The sequence below is a fragment of the Serinus canaria genome, chromosome 10 (genome assembly GCF_022539315.1).
Source record: "Serinus canaria isolate serCan28SL12 chromosome 10, serCan2020, whole genome shotgun sequence".
NCBI lineage: Eukaryota > Metazoa > Chordata > Aves > Passeriformes > Fringillidae > Serinus > Serinus canaria.
The window spans coordinates 107738-122729 of NC_066324.1; the positions used below are offsets into that span (position 1 = coordinate 107738).

A 14992-nucleotide genomic window follows, 5' to 3' on the forward strand; every position below is an offset into this window, starting at 1 on the left:
ATAAACAACCTTTAAAATAAATAACCTTGAAAATAATCAACCTTGAAAATAAATAACCTTGAAAATAATCAACCTTGAAAACCAGAGCCAGGGATCCCGACTTCTTCTTGGAGTGCGGGGCTGGGAAAAGACTCTTCCATGCCTCAGGAGCCATTTCAGCAACAACAAACCCGAGAATAAAGTTCTGGAATCTTCTGCCCGGGGAGGAGGCGGAGTGCCCACCCCTGGGGGTGTTTAACAAAGCCTGGAGGTGGCTCTGGGTGCCAGGGGTGAGTTGGGGAGTTGGGGCTGGGTTGGACTCTGTGGGCTGGGAGGTCTCTTCCAACCCTGGGATTCTGGTAATTCTGGGAATTCTGGGAATTCTGGGAATTCTGGGAATTCTGGGAATTCTGCTGCAAAATCCTGACCCTGGAGCAGGGAGATTAGAGGACGTGGACAGTGCAGGATGGGCTTGGGATGCAGAATCCACCCTTGAACGGGCACAGCCCAGACAAGAGGATCCGCAGGAGATTCCTCTGGAGGGAGCTGAGGGCAAACCCTGCGTGGGTGGGAGCTGCAGGAATGCAGGGGTGCAGCGCTGGCTGCAGAGATGCAGGGGTGCAGTGCTGGCTGCAGGGATGCAGGGGTGCAGTGCTGGCTGCAGGAATGCAGGGGTGCAGTGCTGACTGCAGAGGTGCAGGGGTGCAGTGCTGGGTGCAGCAATGCAGGGGGGCAGCGCTGGGTGCAGAGGTGCAGGGGTGCAGCGCTGCCTGCAGAGATGCAGGGGTGCAGCGCTGCCTGCAGGGATGCAGGGGTGCAGTGCTGGGTGCAGAGATGCAGGGGTGCAGTGCTGGCTGCAGAGATGCAGGGGTGCAGTGCTGGCTGCAGAGATGCAGGGGTGCAATGCTGGCTGCAGAGATGCAGGGGTGCAATGCTGGCTGCAGAGATGCAGGGGCGCAGTGCTGGGTGCAGGGATGCAGGGGTGCAATGCTGGCTGCAGGGATGCAGGGGTGCAGTGCTGGCTGCAGCAATGCAGGGGTGCAGTGCTGGCTCAGCGTGGGGCAGGAGAAGGCCGAGCTCTGTGCCCCAGTGCTGGCTCAGCGAGCAGAGCTGGAGGCACTGGCAGAGCCCTGGGGCTCACAGGGGAACCCTGTGGGTGGGTGGGCTGAGCCCAGGTGTGCTGAGCCCAGGTGTGCTGAGCCCAGGTGTGCTGTGGGAGGGCTCCCTGCCTGTGGGGCCGTTTGGCAGGAGGGAGGGCTGTGAGCCCCTGAGGGATCCCCCAGGGCACAGGGACAGGTGGATGGCAAGGAATGTCAGTGTTCCATCCCCACCTTTCAGAGCTGGGCAGCTCTCTCTGTTCTTGGGGCAGGTTTCTTTATCTCTCCCACAGCCCACCCTCCCTCCAGGAGATCTCTGCTGTCCATGGCCGTTAATTGTTAATTATCTGCTGTCCATGGCCAGGGAGTGTCCCTGATCAAATTCCACCATCCCATGGGGAGATGCTCCGCCCAGGGGAGGAGCCAAGCATTCCTACCTGGATCCAATCTGCCCTGGGAACAGCCCAGCAGCCTTTGCCCCCTGCATTCCCAGAGGAGCAGCTTTCTGCTGCCCTGCATTCCCAGAGGGAGAGCAGGCCCATCTCCAGCAGCCCTGGAGCTGCAGAGGAAAACTCCCCCCTTGTGCAGGATCCCTGCTCCAGCAGAACCACAGCTGGCACTGCAGGAGGGCTGAGCCCCCTGGGATGGGACTGTGCCACCACCCTGAGCCCCCCTGGGATGGGACTGTGCCCCCACCCTGAGCCCCCCTGGGATGGGACTGTGCCACCAGCCTGACCCACCTGGAGGGACTGCCACCACCTGGCCCTGGCATATTCAGTCCTAGATGCATGCTCTACTTGTTTTGTACTACTGCATATTTTATTTTATTATTTTAGTTTATTTTATTTTATTTTATTTTATTTTATTTTGTTTTATTTTATTTTATTTTATTTTATTTTATTTTATTTTATTTTATTTTATTTTATTTTATTTTATTTTATTTTATTTTAATATTTTATTTTATTTTATTTTTATTTTTTATTTTATTTATTTTATTTCTTCCCCAATGAAGAACTGTTTCTCCTGCTCCCATATCTTTGTCTGAGAGCCCCTGAATTTCACAATTACAATAATTCAGGGGAGGGGTGCTCAGTTTTCCATTTCAGGGGCGGCTCCTGCCCTGCTCAGCACAGCCCCGTGAGCTCAGGCCAGGCCAGAAGGGACACAGGGATGGGCAGAGGGCAGAGGGCACCTCAGGAGGGGGCAGAGGGGCAGGGGAGGGCAGAGGGCACCTCAGGAAGGGGCAGAGGGGCAGGGGAGGGCAGAGGGCAGAGGGCACTGCCAGCTCAGGGAGGGGCAGAGGGCAGAGGGGCAGGGATGGGCAGAGGGCAGAGGGGCAGGGATGGGCAGAGGGCACTGCCAGCTCAGGGAGGGGCAGAGGTGCTGAGCAAGTTCCCCCACCCGGAGAACCCCAGGGAATGTGGGAAAGGCCTGGAAAAGGCTGACAAGGAGAGAAAGGGACAAATGTGGGTGCTGAGAGCAGCCCTGAGGGTGGGGATGGCACCCGGCACCCAGGGGGTAAATCCCAACCCCCAAAGAGGGAATGGCAGAGGATAATTCCCAACACCTCAGGAGGGAATGGGAGAGGATAATTCCCAACCCCTAAAGAGGGAATGGGAGAGGATAATTCCCAACCCCTCAGGAGGGAATGGCAGAGGAGCAGCCCCGGGAGCTCGCTGGGAATTGAAGCCCCTGGCACCAACACTGAGCTCTTCAGGTTAAAAATAATTTTTCAAATTTTGAGCGTAACAATAACAGGGATGGTAAAAATCACCATTTAGAAGTGCTTTTAAACCAGTTTAAAGAACAATCCCCATCAATCAGAGGGGCCACAGCCAGGAGGGCTGGGAGAGGCAGCTGAGACTGAGCCGGTGCTCCCTTATTAACTCCATTAATTATTAATGAGCACTGGGCAGTGTCTCGGTTTGAGGGCACGGATTGTGTGCCAGAACAAAGGGCGATGAGCGAGGAGCCCTCTGAGCCCAGCACATCTCCTAAATCCTCTCCAGGAGAAAGGATTGCGCAGGAGAGCTGGAGCCACCCCGGAGTGACTGCGCAGGGCCACCAGCACTCTGCCTGTGCTGAGGAAATGCGGGGCCGAGTGTGGCTCCAGGAGCACAGCCTGCTCGGGAGGTGCCTGCCCTGGGCAGAATTCCCTGCATCCACCCGTGCCTTTCCAGCCTGGCAGGTTGCTGGAGTTTGCTCCCCCGTTCTCCCCCGTGACACCGGGGCTCTGCCCTGGGGCACCTCCCCGAGCTCAGAGCTGGTCAGGGATTCTCAGGAGAAACAATTCCCGGACCGGGTGGAATTCCCAGAAGGAATTTCTGCAGACCAAGTGTGAGCCCTGCTTTACAGTAGAAACGGGGAATACCAAATTCCCACAGTCTGTCCCCGCGGGATCCCGCAGAGCCAGGGAGCCAAGGGGCACAGATGCCAGCTGCAGCGGGTAGGAGTGCCAGCCCCGGGCCAGAGCAGGAGCGAGCACTGGGAGCTCCCTGGGAGGGAGGACCCCGCGCCCACCCGGAGATCAGGAGTGGGGGCGGCGCCAAGGAACATTTGGGGTTTTGTGGCCTTTTTCCCCAGCCCCAGCTCCCCTCGGGCACCCTGGGCAGTCTGCTCCTCCTGGGAAAGGGCTTGGGCATGGAAGGGTGGGCACTGCAGGAAGGGGGAGGTGGGAACTGCTCAGGGTGGGCACTGCAGGGAAAGGGGAGAGGGGAAAGGGAAAGGGGAAAGGGGAAAGGGAAAAGGGAAAAGGGAAAAGGGAAAAGGGAAAAGGGAAAAGGGAAAAGGGAGAAGGGAGAGGGAAAAGGGAAAAAGGGAGAAGGGAAAAGGAAGAAGGGCACAGGGGCCAGAGAAAAGGGGACAGGGCAAAGGGGAAACAGGCCCAGGGCAAAAGGGAGCCGGGGAAAGGGAACAGGGGACCATAGGCACAAGGGCCACGGGGCCAAGGCGAAAGGGACGAGGGAACAGGGCACAAGGGAGACGGGCAAAGGGGAAAGGAAAAGGGACAGGACAGGGGAAAGGGAAAAGGAAAAGGACAGGAATCAACCCCTGGATCCATGGCACGAGTGAAAAACACCCCCGAGCCCGGGCAGGATCTGTGGAATTCCCACCAAACCGCAGACCTGAGGTTCCAACCACACACAGAGCCCTGCCTGCCCTCTAATGTCTTAATCTGCTCACACAAATTAATTCTGCAAGTGAAGTACTTACACAGTACGTTGTTACTTTATGGTGATCCACTGGATAATGTATTGTCACTTTATGGTGATCCGTGTATAATATATTGTCACTTTATGGAGATCCATTATATTGTTACTGTATGGAGATCCACTACATCATACATTGTTATTTCATGGTGATCCATTATATAATATATTGTTATTTCATTGTTATTTTATGGTGATCCAATATAACTACATCATAATATTGTTACTCTATTTTGTTGCATTATATAATATATATTATTTTATGGTGATCCATTATATAATATATTGTTATTTTGTGATGATCCAATATATAATATATTGTTGATTTATAGTGATCCTTTATATAATATATACTCTATGGTGATCCGTTATATAATATATTGTTACTTTATGGACATCCACTATATAATATAATGTTAATTCATGGTGATCAACTGTATAATATATTGTTATTTCACGGTGATCCATTACATAACATATTGTTATTTTCTAGAGATCTATTATATAATACATTGTTATTTTATGCGATCAATTATATAATATATTGTTACTTATGGTGATCCGTTATATAATATATTGTTAATTTACAGTGATCCTTTATATAATATATTGTTACTTTATGGACATCCACTATATAATATAATGTTAATTCATGGTGATCAACTGTATATTATATTGTTGTTTCACGGTGATCCATTATATAACATATTGTTATTTTATAGAGATCTATTATATAATACATTGTTATTTTATGGCGATCCATTATATAATATATTATTATTTTGTGATGATCCAATATATAATATATTGTTGATTTATAGTGATTCTTTATATAATATATACTCTATGGTGATCCGTTATATAATATATTGTTACTTTATGGAGTATATCGTTAATTTATGGAGATCCACTATATAATATATTGTTAATTTATGGTGATCCTTTATATAATGTATTGTTACTTTACGGAGTATATTGTTACTTTATGGAGATCCACTACATAATATGTTATTAATTTATGGAGATCGACTATATAATATATTGTTGATTTATGGAAATCTGTTATATAATATATTGTTACTCTATGGTGATCCACCATATAATATATTTTTGCTCAAAGGAGATTCACTACACAATATGTTGTTAATTTATGGAGATCTACTATATAATAAATTGTTAATTTATGATGATCCCCTACATAAAACGTTGTTACTTCACAGCTTGTCCAAAGGATTGGGGAAGTTCCACTTCAGGCAGCGAAACTGATGGATTTCCCAGTGTCACAGATTTCCCAGTGTCACAGATTTCCCAGTGTCACAGATATCCCAGTGTCACAGCCGGATTTCCCAGTGTCACAGACAGATTTCCCAGTGTCACAGATTTCCCAGTGTCACAGCCTGATTTCCCAGTGTCACAGATATCCCAGTGTCACAGCCTGATTTCCCAATGTCACAGACAGATTTCCCAGTGTCACAGATTTCCCAGTGTCACAGTCGGATTTCCCAGTGTCACAGTCGGATTTCCCAGTGTCACAGATTTCCCAGTGTCACAGTCGGATTTCCCAGTGTCACAGATTTCCCAATGTCACAGACAGATTTCCCAGTGTCACAGATTTCCCAGTGTCACAGTCGGATTTCCCAGTGTCACACACAGATTTCCCAGTGTCACAGCCTGATTTCCCAGTGTCACAGATTTCCCAGTGTCACAGCCGGATTTCCCAGTGTCACAGCCAGATTTCCCAGTGTCACAGACAGATTTCCCAGTGTCACAGACAGATTTCCCAGTGTCACAGATTTCCCAGTGTCACAGCCGGATTTCCCAGTGTCACAGTCGGATTTCCCAGTGTCACAGCCGGATTTCCCAATGTCACAGCCTGCCCAGGACCCTTTGGGCTGGGGGATTTCAGTCTCAGATTTGCATCCGGGCTCCTCTCCCCCTGCCAGGACCCTGCTCCCGTGGGGCTCCCAGGGGGTCACAGACTCCTCTGGACACCCACCTGCCCTGCTGAGGGCTCCCCCACGGCCTGGGGGGGTCTCTCCTGTCATGGGGGTTCCACAGGCTCTGGGGGGGGGTCTCTCCTGTCATGGGGGCTCCCCAGGTGGAGGGGGGGGGGGTCTCTCCTGTCATGGGGGGCTCCCCAGGCTCTGGGGGGGTCTCTCTCCTGTTGTGGGGGCTCCCCAGGCTCTGGGGGGGGGTCTCTCCAGTCGTGGGGGCTCCCCAGGCTCTGGGGGGGGGTCTCTCCAGTCGTGGGGGCTCCCCAGGCTCTGGGGGGGGGGGTCTCTCCTGTCGTGGGGGCTCCCCAGGCTCTGGGGGGGGGGTCTCTCCTGTCGTGGGGGGCTCCCCAGGCTCTGGGGGTCTCTGCTGCCCCCGGGCACTCACGGGCTGTGGGCAATCCCTGCTCCAGCTCTCGGATCAATTCCTCTCATCCCTCCTGCCCTGACCTGGGGGGCTCCAGGGCTGTTGCTCTCCCATCACACCATTCCTCTCTGGCTGCAGTTGCCTGCCCACCAGAACTCTCCCTAAATCCCTAAATCCCTAAATCCCTAAATCCCTGGTGCTGCACAGGAACACCCGAGGCCCTGCTGCCATCACCAGGGGCTCTGCCATGGCCAGCAGCAGGTCCCCCCAGCAGCCAGCTGGCTTTGGCTCCCTTGGACATGGGGGAAGCTCCTGCCAGCTTCCCACAGAGGCTGCCCCGTCATCTCCCCTCCACCAAACCTTGCCACACAAACCCGACACTGACCCCATAAAATGGACAAAATTCCAGGAATGGGCAAGTGACCACAGCAGGGGGACAGCCCACCTGTGATCGTGGGGGAAAGGGAAAAGACATTCCTTAGGAACGCTGGCATTGTGCTCCTCATGGGGAAAAGGCCTTTGGAAGGACAGGTATGGAGAAGGAGAAAGGGAAATAATGATTCTTCTTGGAGAGACCCTTGAAGAGCAGCGGGAGCAGGCTGGGTGCTGGAATGTGCTGGAAGGTGTTAGAATCCATGCTCGGTGCACAGAGGGTTCGTTCCTGAGATCTCAGCTGGGCTTACACTTTACCTGGACAGGCAGAGGAGTCAGGAATGCCAGGGCTGGTTTGGGAGGGCAGCGGCAGCTGCTGAGCATCTGGACACGGAGCAGAAGGGAGGAACTGCCCAGAGCAGAGGAGAACCGGGCTGGGACCTCCTGAGGCCTCTCAGGCACTGGGGAGGCACCCGTGGCACCACTGAGGGGCTGTGGGCACTGGGGAGTCCCTCCCAGTCACCTCTGCAGGGTGACAGCCACGAGGGAACATCCCTGAGCAGGGGGGAAGGCAAACGGGGCACCCAGGAAGGTCCGGGGCAGGCACGGGGCAGGCACGGCCCCTCCTGCTCCTCGGGGGTCCCCCGAGCCCTCCCGGGCAGGTCCTGGAGGGTGCAGGAGCAGCTGGGCTGGGCCTGGGCTTGGGGTGACAGCGCGGGGACACAGAGAGGGAGCTGTCCCCTGTCCCACCTCGGGGACACAGAGAGAGAGCTGTCCCCTGTGCCACTTCGGGGACACAGAGAGCAGAGCTGTCCCCTCTGCCACCCGCCCTCCCGGACCCCGCACCCAGCCCCTGGCCGCGGTCTGGGGGTCCGCAGGGCTCAGCCCTCGCTGTCCCCAGGCTGGAGGCGGTGTGGCTGCGGGGACCCCCCTAGCCCGAGGACCCCTGGCCATGTGCATCATCAGCCGCGCCGCCTCGGCTGCCGGGCCGGCGGTGACGCAGCCGCGGCTCCCGGGGGAGCGGCCGGGGCAGCGCTGCCGTGGCTCCGTGTGTACCCAGCCGGCTCATCCCGGCCGTGTCTGCTCCTGCCTCATCCTCCTGCCTCATCCCGGCCGTGTCTGCTCCTGCCTCATCCTCCCTCCTCATCCCGGCCGTGTCTGCTCCCTCCTCACCCTCCTGCCTCATCCCGGCCGTGTCTGCTCCCGCCTCATCCTCCCGCCTCATCCCGGCAGTGTCTGCTCCCTCCTCATCCCGGCCGTGTCTGCTCCGCGCTCCCGGAGGACGGGGCTGCTGCGGGCCCCCGGGCGGGGCTGGCACAGGGGGCACCGGAGGGTCCTGGCCCCCCGGCAGGGGCTGTGGGCAGGGGCAGAGCCCCTCTCACAGGGCCCGGGGCTCAAAGCCCACCTTGCACTGGGGTCCGGGGTCTCAGCCCTGCCTGAGGTCCGGGGGGAGCTGCTGGGGTGATGAGGCAGGGGCTGCGCTGGGCCAGACGCTGAGGGGCCGGGGCAGAGCTGCCCTGCCCTCCCTCCCACCCAGCAGCGCACGGCAGAACTTGTCCTCACACGTTTTTAATGTCGCAGAGGGGCAGCGCCCATCGGGGCAATTCCAGCAGCAGGGATGGAGCTCCCCTGGGGGGATGGCCACAGCCAGGACAGGGTGACCGGGACAGGCATAGCCGGGTGTGACAGGGACAGCCAGAGCTGAGGACATGCCAGCCTTACCCCACGGCTTCACTTCAGTGCTGACCTGTGCAGAAAAGCAGTCTGAGCCCTGTGACCCCGGGACCCCTTCCCACCCTCTGCAGCAGGGAGACAGGGATGGCCTGGGGGAGCCTGGGGTGTGGCTGCCCCTGCACACCCCCATCCCCACTCCCAGGAGTTCTCCTCTGCCCACAGCACCCCATGGCCGTGCCCATCTCACTCCCCACGAGGGTCTCACCATGGGGAGAGCTCGCTGGCTTCTGCCTCGGCCCCACATCTGCAGAGGGAGAGAGGGACAGGATCGAGGCAGGGATGCCCCGGCACCCTGAAGGACCCTGCTGCCACACGTGGGCCCTGGACACGGCCCCGGGCAGACATGCCAGGCACTCACCTTCAGCAGCCTCGGGCACCTCCAGGCTGTCCAGCCGGTCCTCGTCTGCTGCAGCCTCACTGCCGTCCCCAGGTCCATCCCCCTCATCCTCGCCCAGGGGCTCTGTGGGCAGGGGACAGCTCAGGTGGGACATCCCTCCCTCCCACATTATGGGGACACACCAGGACACTCCAGGACATTCCCAGGAGGAATGTGACCAGCCCAGTGTGGGAACCAGGGAGAGCCTGGGGCAGGACTGACCCTGGGTGGGGCTGCAGGTGGGGTTCACACAGGGCAGGTGGTGAGGGGGCTCTGCCTGGGGCTCTGGGCACCCCAGGCAGTCCCAGTGCCCCTCGGGAAGGGGGGGCAGCCATTTCCCCAGGGCAGGCACCTGTCTGGAACTCGATGGTCCTCAGCATCTCAGCCACGTAGTCCACGTTGATGGAGAAGTGGTCCATGTTCTCGTAGCCGGGCTCAGGGCGGCTGCTCATGGATGCCTTGGACATGTCTGTGATCCTGCAGGGCAGAGACACCCCGGGAGCTGCAGGGTCCAGCTCCCACAGGGCCACCAGCCAAAGGCCTCTTCCCCCATTGTCCCCACTCACTTTTTCAGGAGTTCCTTGGAGTGCTGGGAAGGAAAACAAGGGGGAATCAGCGTCTCCTAGACATCACCCCCACCACAGCTCCACCCCTGCACATGCCAGGGGCATCCCCAGATCCTTTTGGGTGAGCACAGCCCCCTGTGAGCCGCCCAACGCCCCTCAGAGGACCACGGCACCACCACACCGCCCCAGGGCAGTCCCAGCTCCCCGTTCCCCTGGCAGGACCTGCAGGTACAGGGCCATCTGGGGCTCCTCCATGGCCTGGATGGCTGACTCCACCAGCTTGGAGGAGGCCTCCAGGTGGTCTCCGTACTGGCGGATGAGCCCGCGGACGCGCTGCAGCTTGGCCTCCTGCTCGGCGGCGATGCTCTGCAGCAGCTCCTTCTTGCGCTCCTCCAGGATGCCGTAGAGCGCGTCGAAGCGCAGCCCCAGGTGCTGCTTCTGCCGCCTGCCGTTCTCCTGCGGGACGGGCCGGGGCTGCTCCGTGTGCCCCAGCACGGCCCCGGGGCTGGACACTCCCCGTGCCACCGCCTCCCTCCGCTGGCACGGCCCCTGCCGCAGCCCTCGGTGCCCACCTCGATGGTGTGGCAGATCTCCTCCATCTGCGTGATGATGGCCTGGATCCGGTCGTTCCCCGCCACCAGCATGGCAATGCCGTCGCTGAGCTCGCTCTGGGAGTGAGGGTGGGTGTGAGGGTGGCTGTGGGGGAACCCTCGGCCCCCCGAGAGCCCGGCGGCCCCCCCACCTTCTGTCGCTGGTAGACGGCCGGCAGCGGGGCCACCTCGCAGTCCTTGTGTGCTCCGAACACCTTGCACAGGGAGCAGGTGGGCGCCTCGCAGCGCAGGCAGTAGATGTTGATCCGCTCGTCCTCGTGCTCCTCGCACATGAGGTGCTGCTCAGCCTTGGCATGAAGGGGTCTGCGCGGGGGTTGGGGGTGTCAGGGAGACACCCCGGCCCCCAGAGAGAGCCCGGCTTCAGAGGCAGCACCGGCCCCGGGACCTGCCCAGCCCTAGAGACACCTCTGGCTCCCAGGGACCCTTCAGCCCCGGGGACACTGCTGGCACCAGAAACACCTCTGGCCCTGGAGACAGCCGCAGTCCCAGGGATGTTCCCTGGCCCTGTATGGCCCCATGACTCCCCAGGTCCTGTTGGGATCCCACCCCCAGCCCTCTCGGTGGGCTCGCTGTCACCCGCAGGTCTCGCCCCCCGCCCCGCCCCGGGGTCCCCGCGCCTCCGGACCGGGCCGACTCTTGCTTGTAGATGTCGATGATGTTTTCCACGAGCAGGTTCCGCTGCAATCCGTACACCCCGTGCCGGTCCAGCACCACCTCGTGCCGGCAGGACGGGCACCGGAACCGCCCGCCCGACGGCACCGCGCTGGAGCCCCGCGACTGCCACAGCGGGTTGGAGGCCTGGGGGAAACGCGAGGGGTCACGGCGGCGGCAGCCCACACCCCGCACCCCCGCACCCCACACCCCGCAACCCACACCCCGCACCCCCGGCACCTCCCGCCACCACGGATCTGCGCCCCACAGCCCCCGCACGGACCCGGGCACGGAGACAGAGATGGAGACGGGCAAGAGCACGGGTACAGGTGTGGGCACAACCCCGGACTCACACAGGTGTGGGCACAACCCCGGACTCACACGGGTGTGGGCACAACCACGGACTCACACGGCCCCTGCTTCCCGTTCACCGTTCCCGCCAGCCGGGAGCGGCACCGAGCGCAGCCCGCCGGAGCTCCCAGCGGCTGCTCCCGGAGCCGGGATTGCCGGCGCCAGCGCCAGACCAGGCCCCCGTGAGGAGGATCCCGGTGTTCCTGGTGCCGCCCGCCCCTCCGCCTCGCTGGCCGGGGATCCCGGGGTAACGGGGCCACCACCCGCCGGGCTGCGGTCCTAGGGACCGATATCCCGGTGCCTCCCCGTGCCCCACCGGCGGGCCCCACCTGGAAAACGTCGTTGGCGCACTTGCGGCAGAGGTTGTGCTGGCAGGGCAGGATGACCACGGGCTTGGAGAACATCTCCAGGCAGATGGGGCAGATGAGCTGCTTCTCCAGGCTCTCCATGCTCCGCGCCTCCGCCAGAAGCGGCTTCAGCCCTACCGCGAAGTTCATGGCCGCGGTCCCGGCCCGTCCCGGCCCGACCCGGCTCTGTCCCGCGGCTCCGCTCCGGCCGCCCGGTGCTCGCTTTGTTTCGGCCCCGGCCCCGGCCCCCGGCGCTAATTTTAGCCGCCCCCGCCCCGCCGGGGCCGCAGCTGTCGGCGGCGTCGGGTGACACTGAGTCACCGTTCCTGCCCACCCTCGGGACCGGCTGGTCCCGGCACCGGCTGCGTTCCGGGACCCGCTGATCCCTGTCCGGGAGGAGGAGCGGCCGAGGCTCGGGGCACCAGGGCTGGCTGGTGCAGCGGCTGCAGGGCTGGCGGTCACGCCGAGGAGAATGTGCCCCGCTCTGCAGGCAGCAGGGCTGCGGGAGGCTGAGGTCCCGCAGGTCCCACGGTGCCAGCCCCCCCCGTGGAAGAGCAGGCGGAGGGGCTGGTGCCAGGACACCCCATCCTCACTCGCCCTGGCACCTGGCTATATTTAGGGAGTGAGGCAGAGCCCATGCAGCTGCGGGCAGAGGCAGTGACCAGAGATGGGAAGAACGAGCAAGCGGCTCCCTGCGCCCCCTCGGTGCCATCCCTGCCAGTGCTGGCCCGGGCTGTATCCACAGAGGTTGTCTCTCTCCGCAGAGAGCGGGGCAGGAGCAGGGGCGGTGCCGGCAGGGAGGAGCAGGGCTCCGGGACTGCAGCAGCAAGGAGTGGGAAGAGCAGAGCCTGCGGAGCCAGCAGCAGGGGACAGAGAGTGGCGCCAGGTGGGTGACAAGAGACAGGTGACATTCACTCCACTCGACATGACCACTCCACACAGAACGTGCCCTGCCTTGACACACCACGGTTAGTGCAGCACCCCGCAGGATCCACGGGCACAGCCCCAGCAAGGACACCACCAGGCAGAGTCGCATCCTGCTGCGAGCGCTCCAGCAGCCCTGACAGAGCCCAGGCACACACACATGCTCCCCTCCCGCCGGCCTTTAATGGTGCCCACAGAAGCCCAGACAAACCCAGAGGGCAGAGGGAAGGGGTACACACAGGAGCACCCCAAGCCCACAGCAGCGTTTGGCACCCAGCACCCGTCGGGAGGGCTGCAGGAGGGGTGGGCTCAGCCCAGCCCCGAAGTTACAGTGCTAGTGGTCTCGGACAGAGAGCTACAGAGCTCGGCCCAGAGCATCTCTGCTCGTGCCTGGTGCTCGGTGCCCGACCTAGGCACGGGCAAGGCACTCAAGGGGCCACAGCAGCACGGGCTCCAGGCCACTGCCACCACCAGTGCTGGGACACAGGGGCATTGCCCTGGAGCTCGAGCAGGGGCCCAGGAGCCTGTGCATTGATGCTGGCCAAATTAACCTGAGATTCTAACCCTCCCGAGGCCGATGAGGCAGCCCGGGGGGCGGGACCGTGGTCCCAGAGTGTGACAGTCCCAAAGGAGGATCCCTGCCCAGTCCGGGGAGCCGGCGGGGTGGGGCCGGCCTCAGGCATCGCTCCTGGCGCTGGCTGGCAGCGGCTCCGTGCTGGCAGGCGGCGGCTGCGCTACCACGGGGCCCTGAGGATCTGCAAAGGAAAGGTGCACGTCAGTGCCTCGGCCCCACCCTGCGGTGCCAGCGAGCAGGAATCTCACAGCACTGCCTCAAGGGCTCCCACAGCCCCAAGCCCCCACACCCCTGGCCAGTGCAGAGACCGTGGGAGTGCCCTGACCCCGAGGAAACCTGCAGGAGTCACCCAACCCCACTGTCACCAGTGCCAGGGAACACAGCTGGCTTGGAGCACAGCTGCTCTTCCCATGCTTTGTGCCCCGAAGGGAACAGGCCCCAGGGTCTCCAAGCTTGAGGCCTGTTCAGGGGGCCTTTGTCCAGAGAGGAGAAGGTGTTACCCACGGCCCATGTGGTGGTTCCTCTGCCACTGTCACCAGCCCTGGCCTACACAAGAAATGCCAAGGGCTGGCTGGAAGTAACAGCTGTGGCTAAAACCAACCCAAGACCTGAACCAGAGCTCTGTCCCCCACATGAGATGGGACATGGGGAGACCCCAGAGCCCCCACAAAGCAAACACAGGTGTTCCCGCCTGACTCACCGCTGTCCTCTGCCCGCATCTGTGCCTCCAGGTCCTTGGGGTCCACGTACTTGTAGGACTCATCCTCCTTGGGCTGGCAGCACGTCCCACAGCAGAAGAAGCAGCAGCAGCAGCAGCAGCAGCAGGTGAGGGCCCCGCAGCACAGCACCAGTGCCTGCATCAGGGACAGACGTGCTGTGACCTCACTCGAGTCCCTGCCCCCATCACACCAGCCCTGAGAGCCCACTCCAACACCAGCCTGCCAGCACGGCAAACCCCTGCGCTCACCCGACCCGCCAGCCCCGCCACACCAGCCCCAGGGACGCCGGGCTCACCTGGAACCACCACTTGGACATGAGGAAGTAGTGCCGGACAGCATCGTCGCCGAACTGCTCGGCCACGTAGAGGCCAAGGGAGCCGTACTGGTCGTACAGGCGGCGCTTGTCCGCGTCGCTGAGCGTGGCGTGGGCGCTGTTGATCTCCTTGAAGCGCTCGGCTGCCGCCGGGTCATCGGGGTTCTTGTCGGGATGGTACTTGAGAGCGAGCTTGCTGTGGATGCAGCGGGGGGACCCGGCTCGGTACGGGCACACAGCCCCGCTGCCCGGAGAGCCCACAGCCCGCGGGACCCCCGGCACGGGCACACAGCCCCGCTGCCCGGAACCGACCCTGCCCGCCGGGACGGGACCGGGACCGTCCGGCCGAGACCCCGACCGCGTCGGCGGGACCGGGACCTTCGTGCCCGGGCTCCCAGGAGGACCCGGCGGACCCGCCGCACCCCCCCGTACCGATAGGCCTTCTTGATCTCCTCGGGGGAGCTGCCCTTCTGCAGCCCCAGCACGCGGTACAGGCTCTCCCCGACCCGGGACAGCTTCCGCTGCGGCCGCGGGGGCTCCGCCATGGCCGCGCCGAGGGTCGCGGGGTCGGACGGGACGCGGCAGCGACAGCCACGGCCCAGCCCCGCCGCCACGGCCCTGCCCGCCGCCGCTTCCGCCGCCGCTCTGCGCAGGCGCCGCCCGCGACCCGGTACAGGGCACGGCCCGCCCGGTGACACCCGGTACAGGGCACGGCCCGCCCGGTGACACCCGGTTCAGGGCTCGGCCTGCCCGGTGACACCCGGTTCAGGGCTCGGCCTGCCTGGTACAGGGCACGGCCCGCCCGGTGACA

At 60.9% G+C, this 14992-nt stretch overlaps 2 protein-coding genes across 2 annotated transcripts; both read right to left on the reverse strand.

Annotated features, from left to right (window-relative positions):
* Positions 1-8568: 8568 nt before the first annotated feature.
* TRIM54 (tripartite motif containing 54) lies at positions 8569-12598 on the reverse strand. Its single transcript, XM_030236311.2, is given in 10 exon segments — positions 8569-8762; positions 8955-8993; positions 9108-9209; positions 9478-9602; positions 9692-9714; positions 9914-10147; positions 10264-10364; positions 10367-10605; positions 10928-11100; positions 11634-12598. Coding segments are annotated over 10 exon segments (1215 nt in total). The 5' UTR covers positions 11802-12598; the 3' UTR covers positions 8569-8751.
* Positions 12599-12739: 141 nt separating this feature from the next.
* On the reverse strand, positions 12740-14832 carry DNAJC5G (DnaJ heat shock protein family (Hsp40) member C5 gamma). The gene is made up of 4 exons (XM_030236312.2): positions 14614-14832; positions 14164-14377; positions 13850-14003; positions 12740-13330 (listed from the first exon to the last, which is right to left on the reverse strand). The coding sequence occupies exons 1-4, from the start codon at positions 14724-14726 to the stop codon at positions 13251-13253; spliced, it is 561 nt and encodes a 186-aa protein (XP_030092172.1). The 5' UTR covers positions 14727-14832; the 3' UTR covers positions 12740-13250.
* Between the last annotated feature and the right edge of the window lie 160 nt (positions 14833-14992).

Bases quoted from the DNA above. Each gene is read 5' to 3' on its own strand.
- DNAJC5G (XM_030236312.2), bottom strand. From the start codon at position 14,726: ATGGCGGAGCCCCCGCGGCCGCAGCGGAAGCTGTCCCGGGTCGGGGAG. The intron at 14,378-14,613 runs GTACGGGGGGGT...CTGCATCCACAG, and splicing joins GAGATCAAGAAGGCCTATCG to CAAGCTCGCTCTCAAGTACC. The intron at 13,331-13,849 runs GTGAGTCAGGCG...TTTCCTTTGCAG, and splicing joins GATGCGGGCAGAGGACAGCG to ATCCTCAGGGCCCCGTGGTA.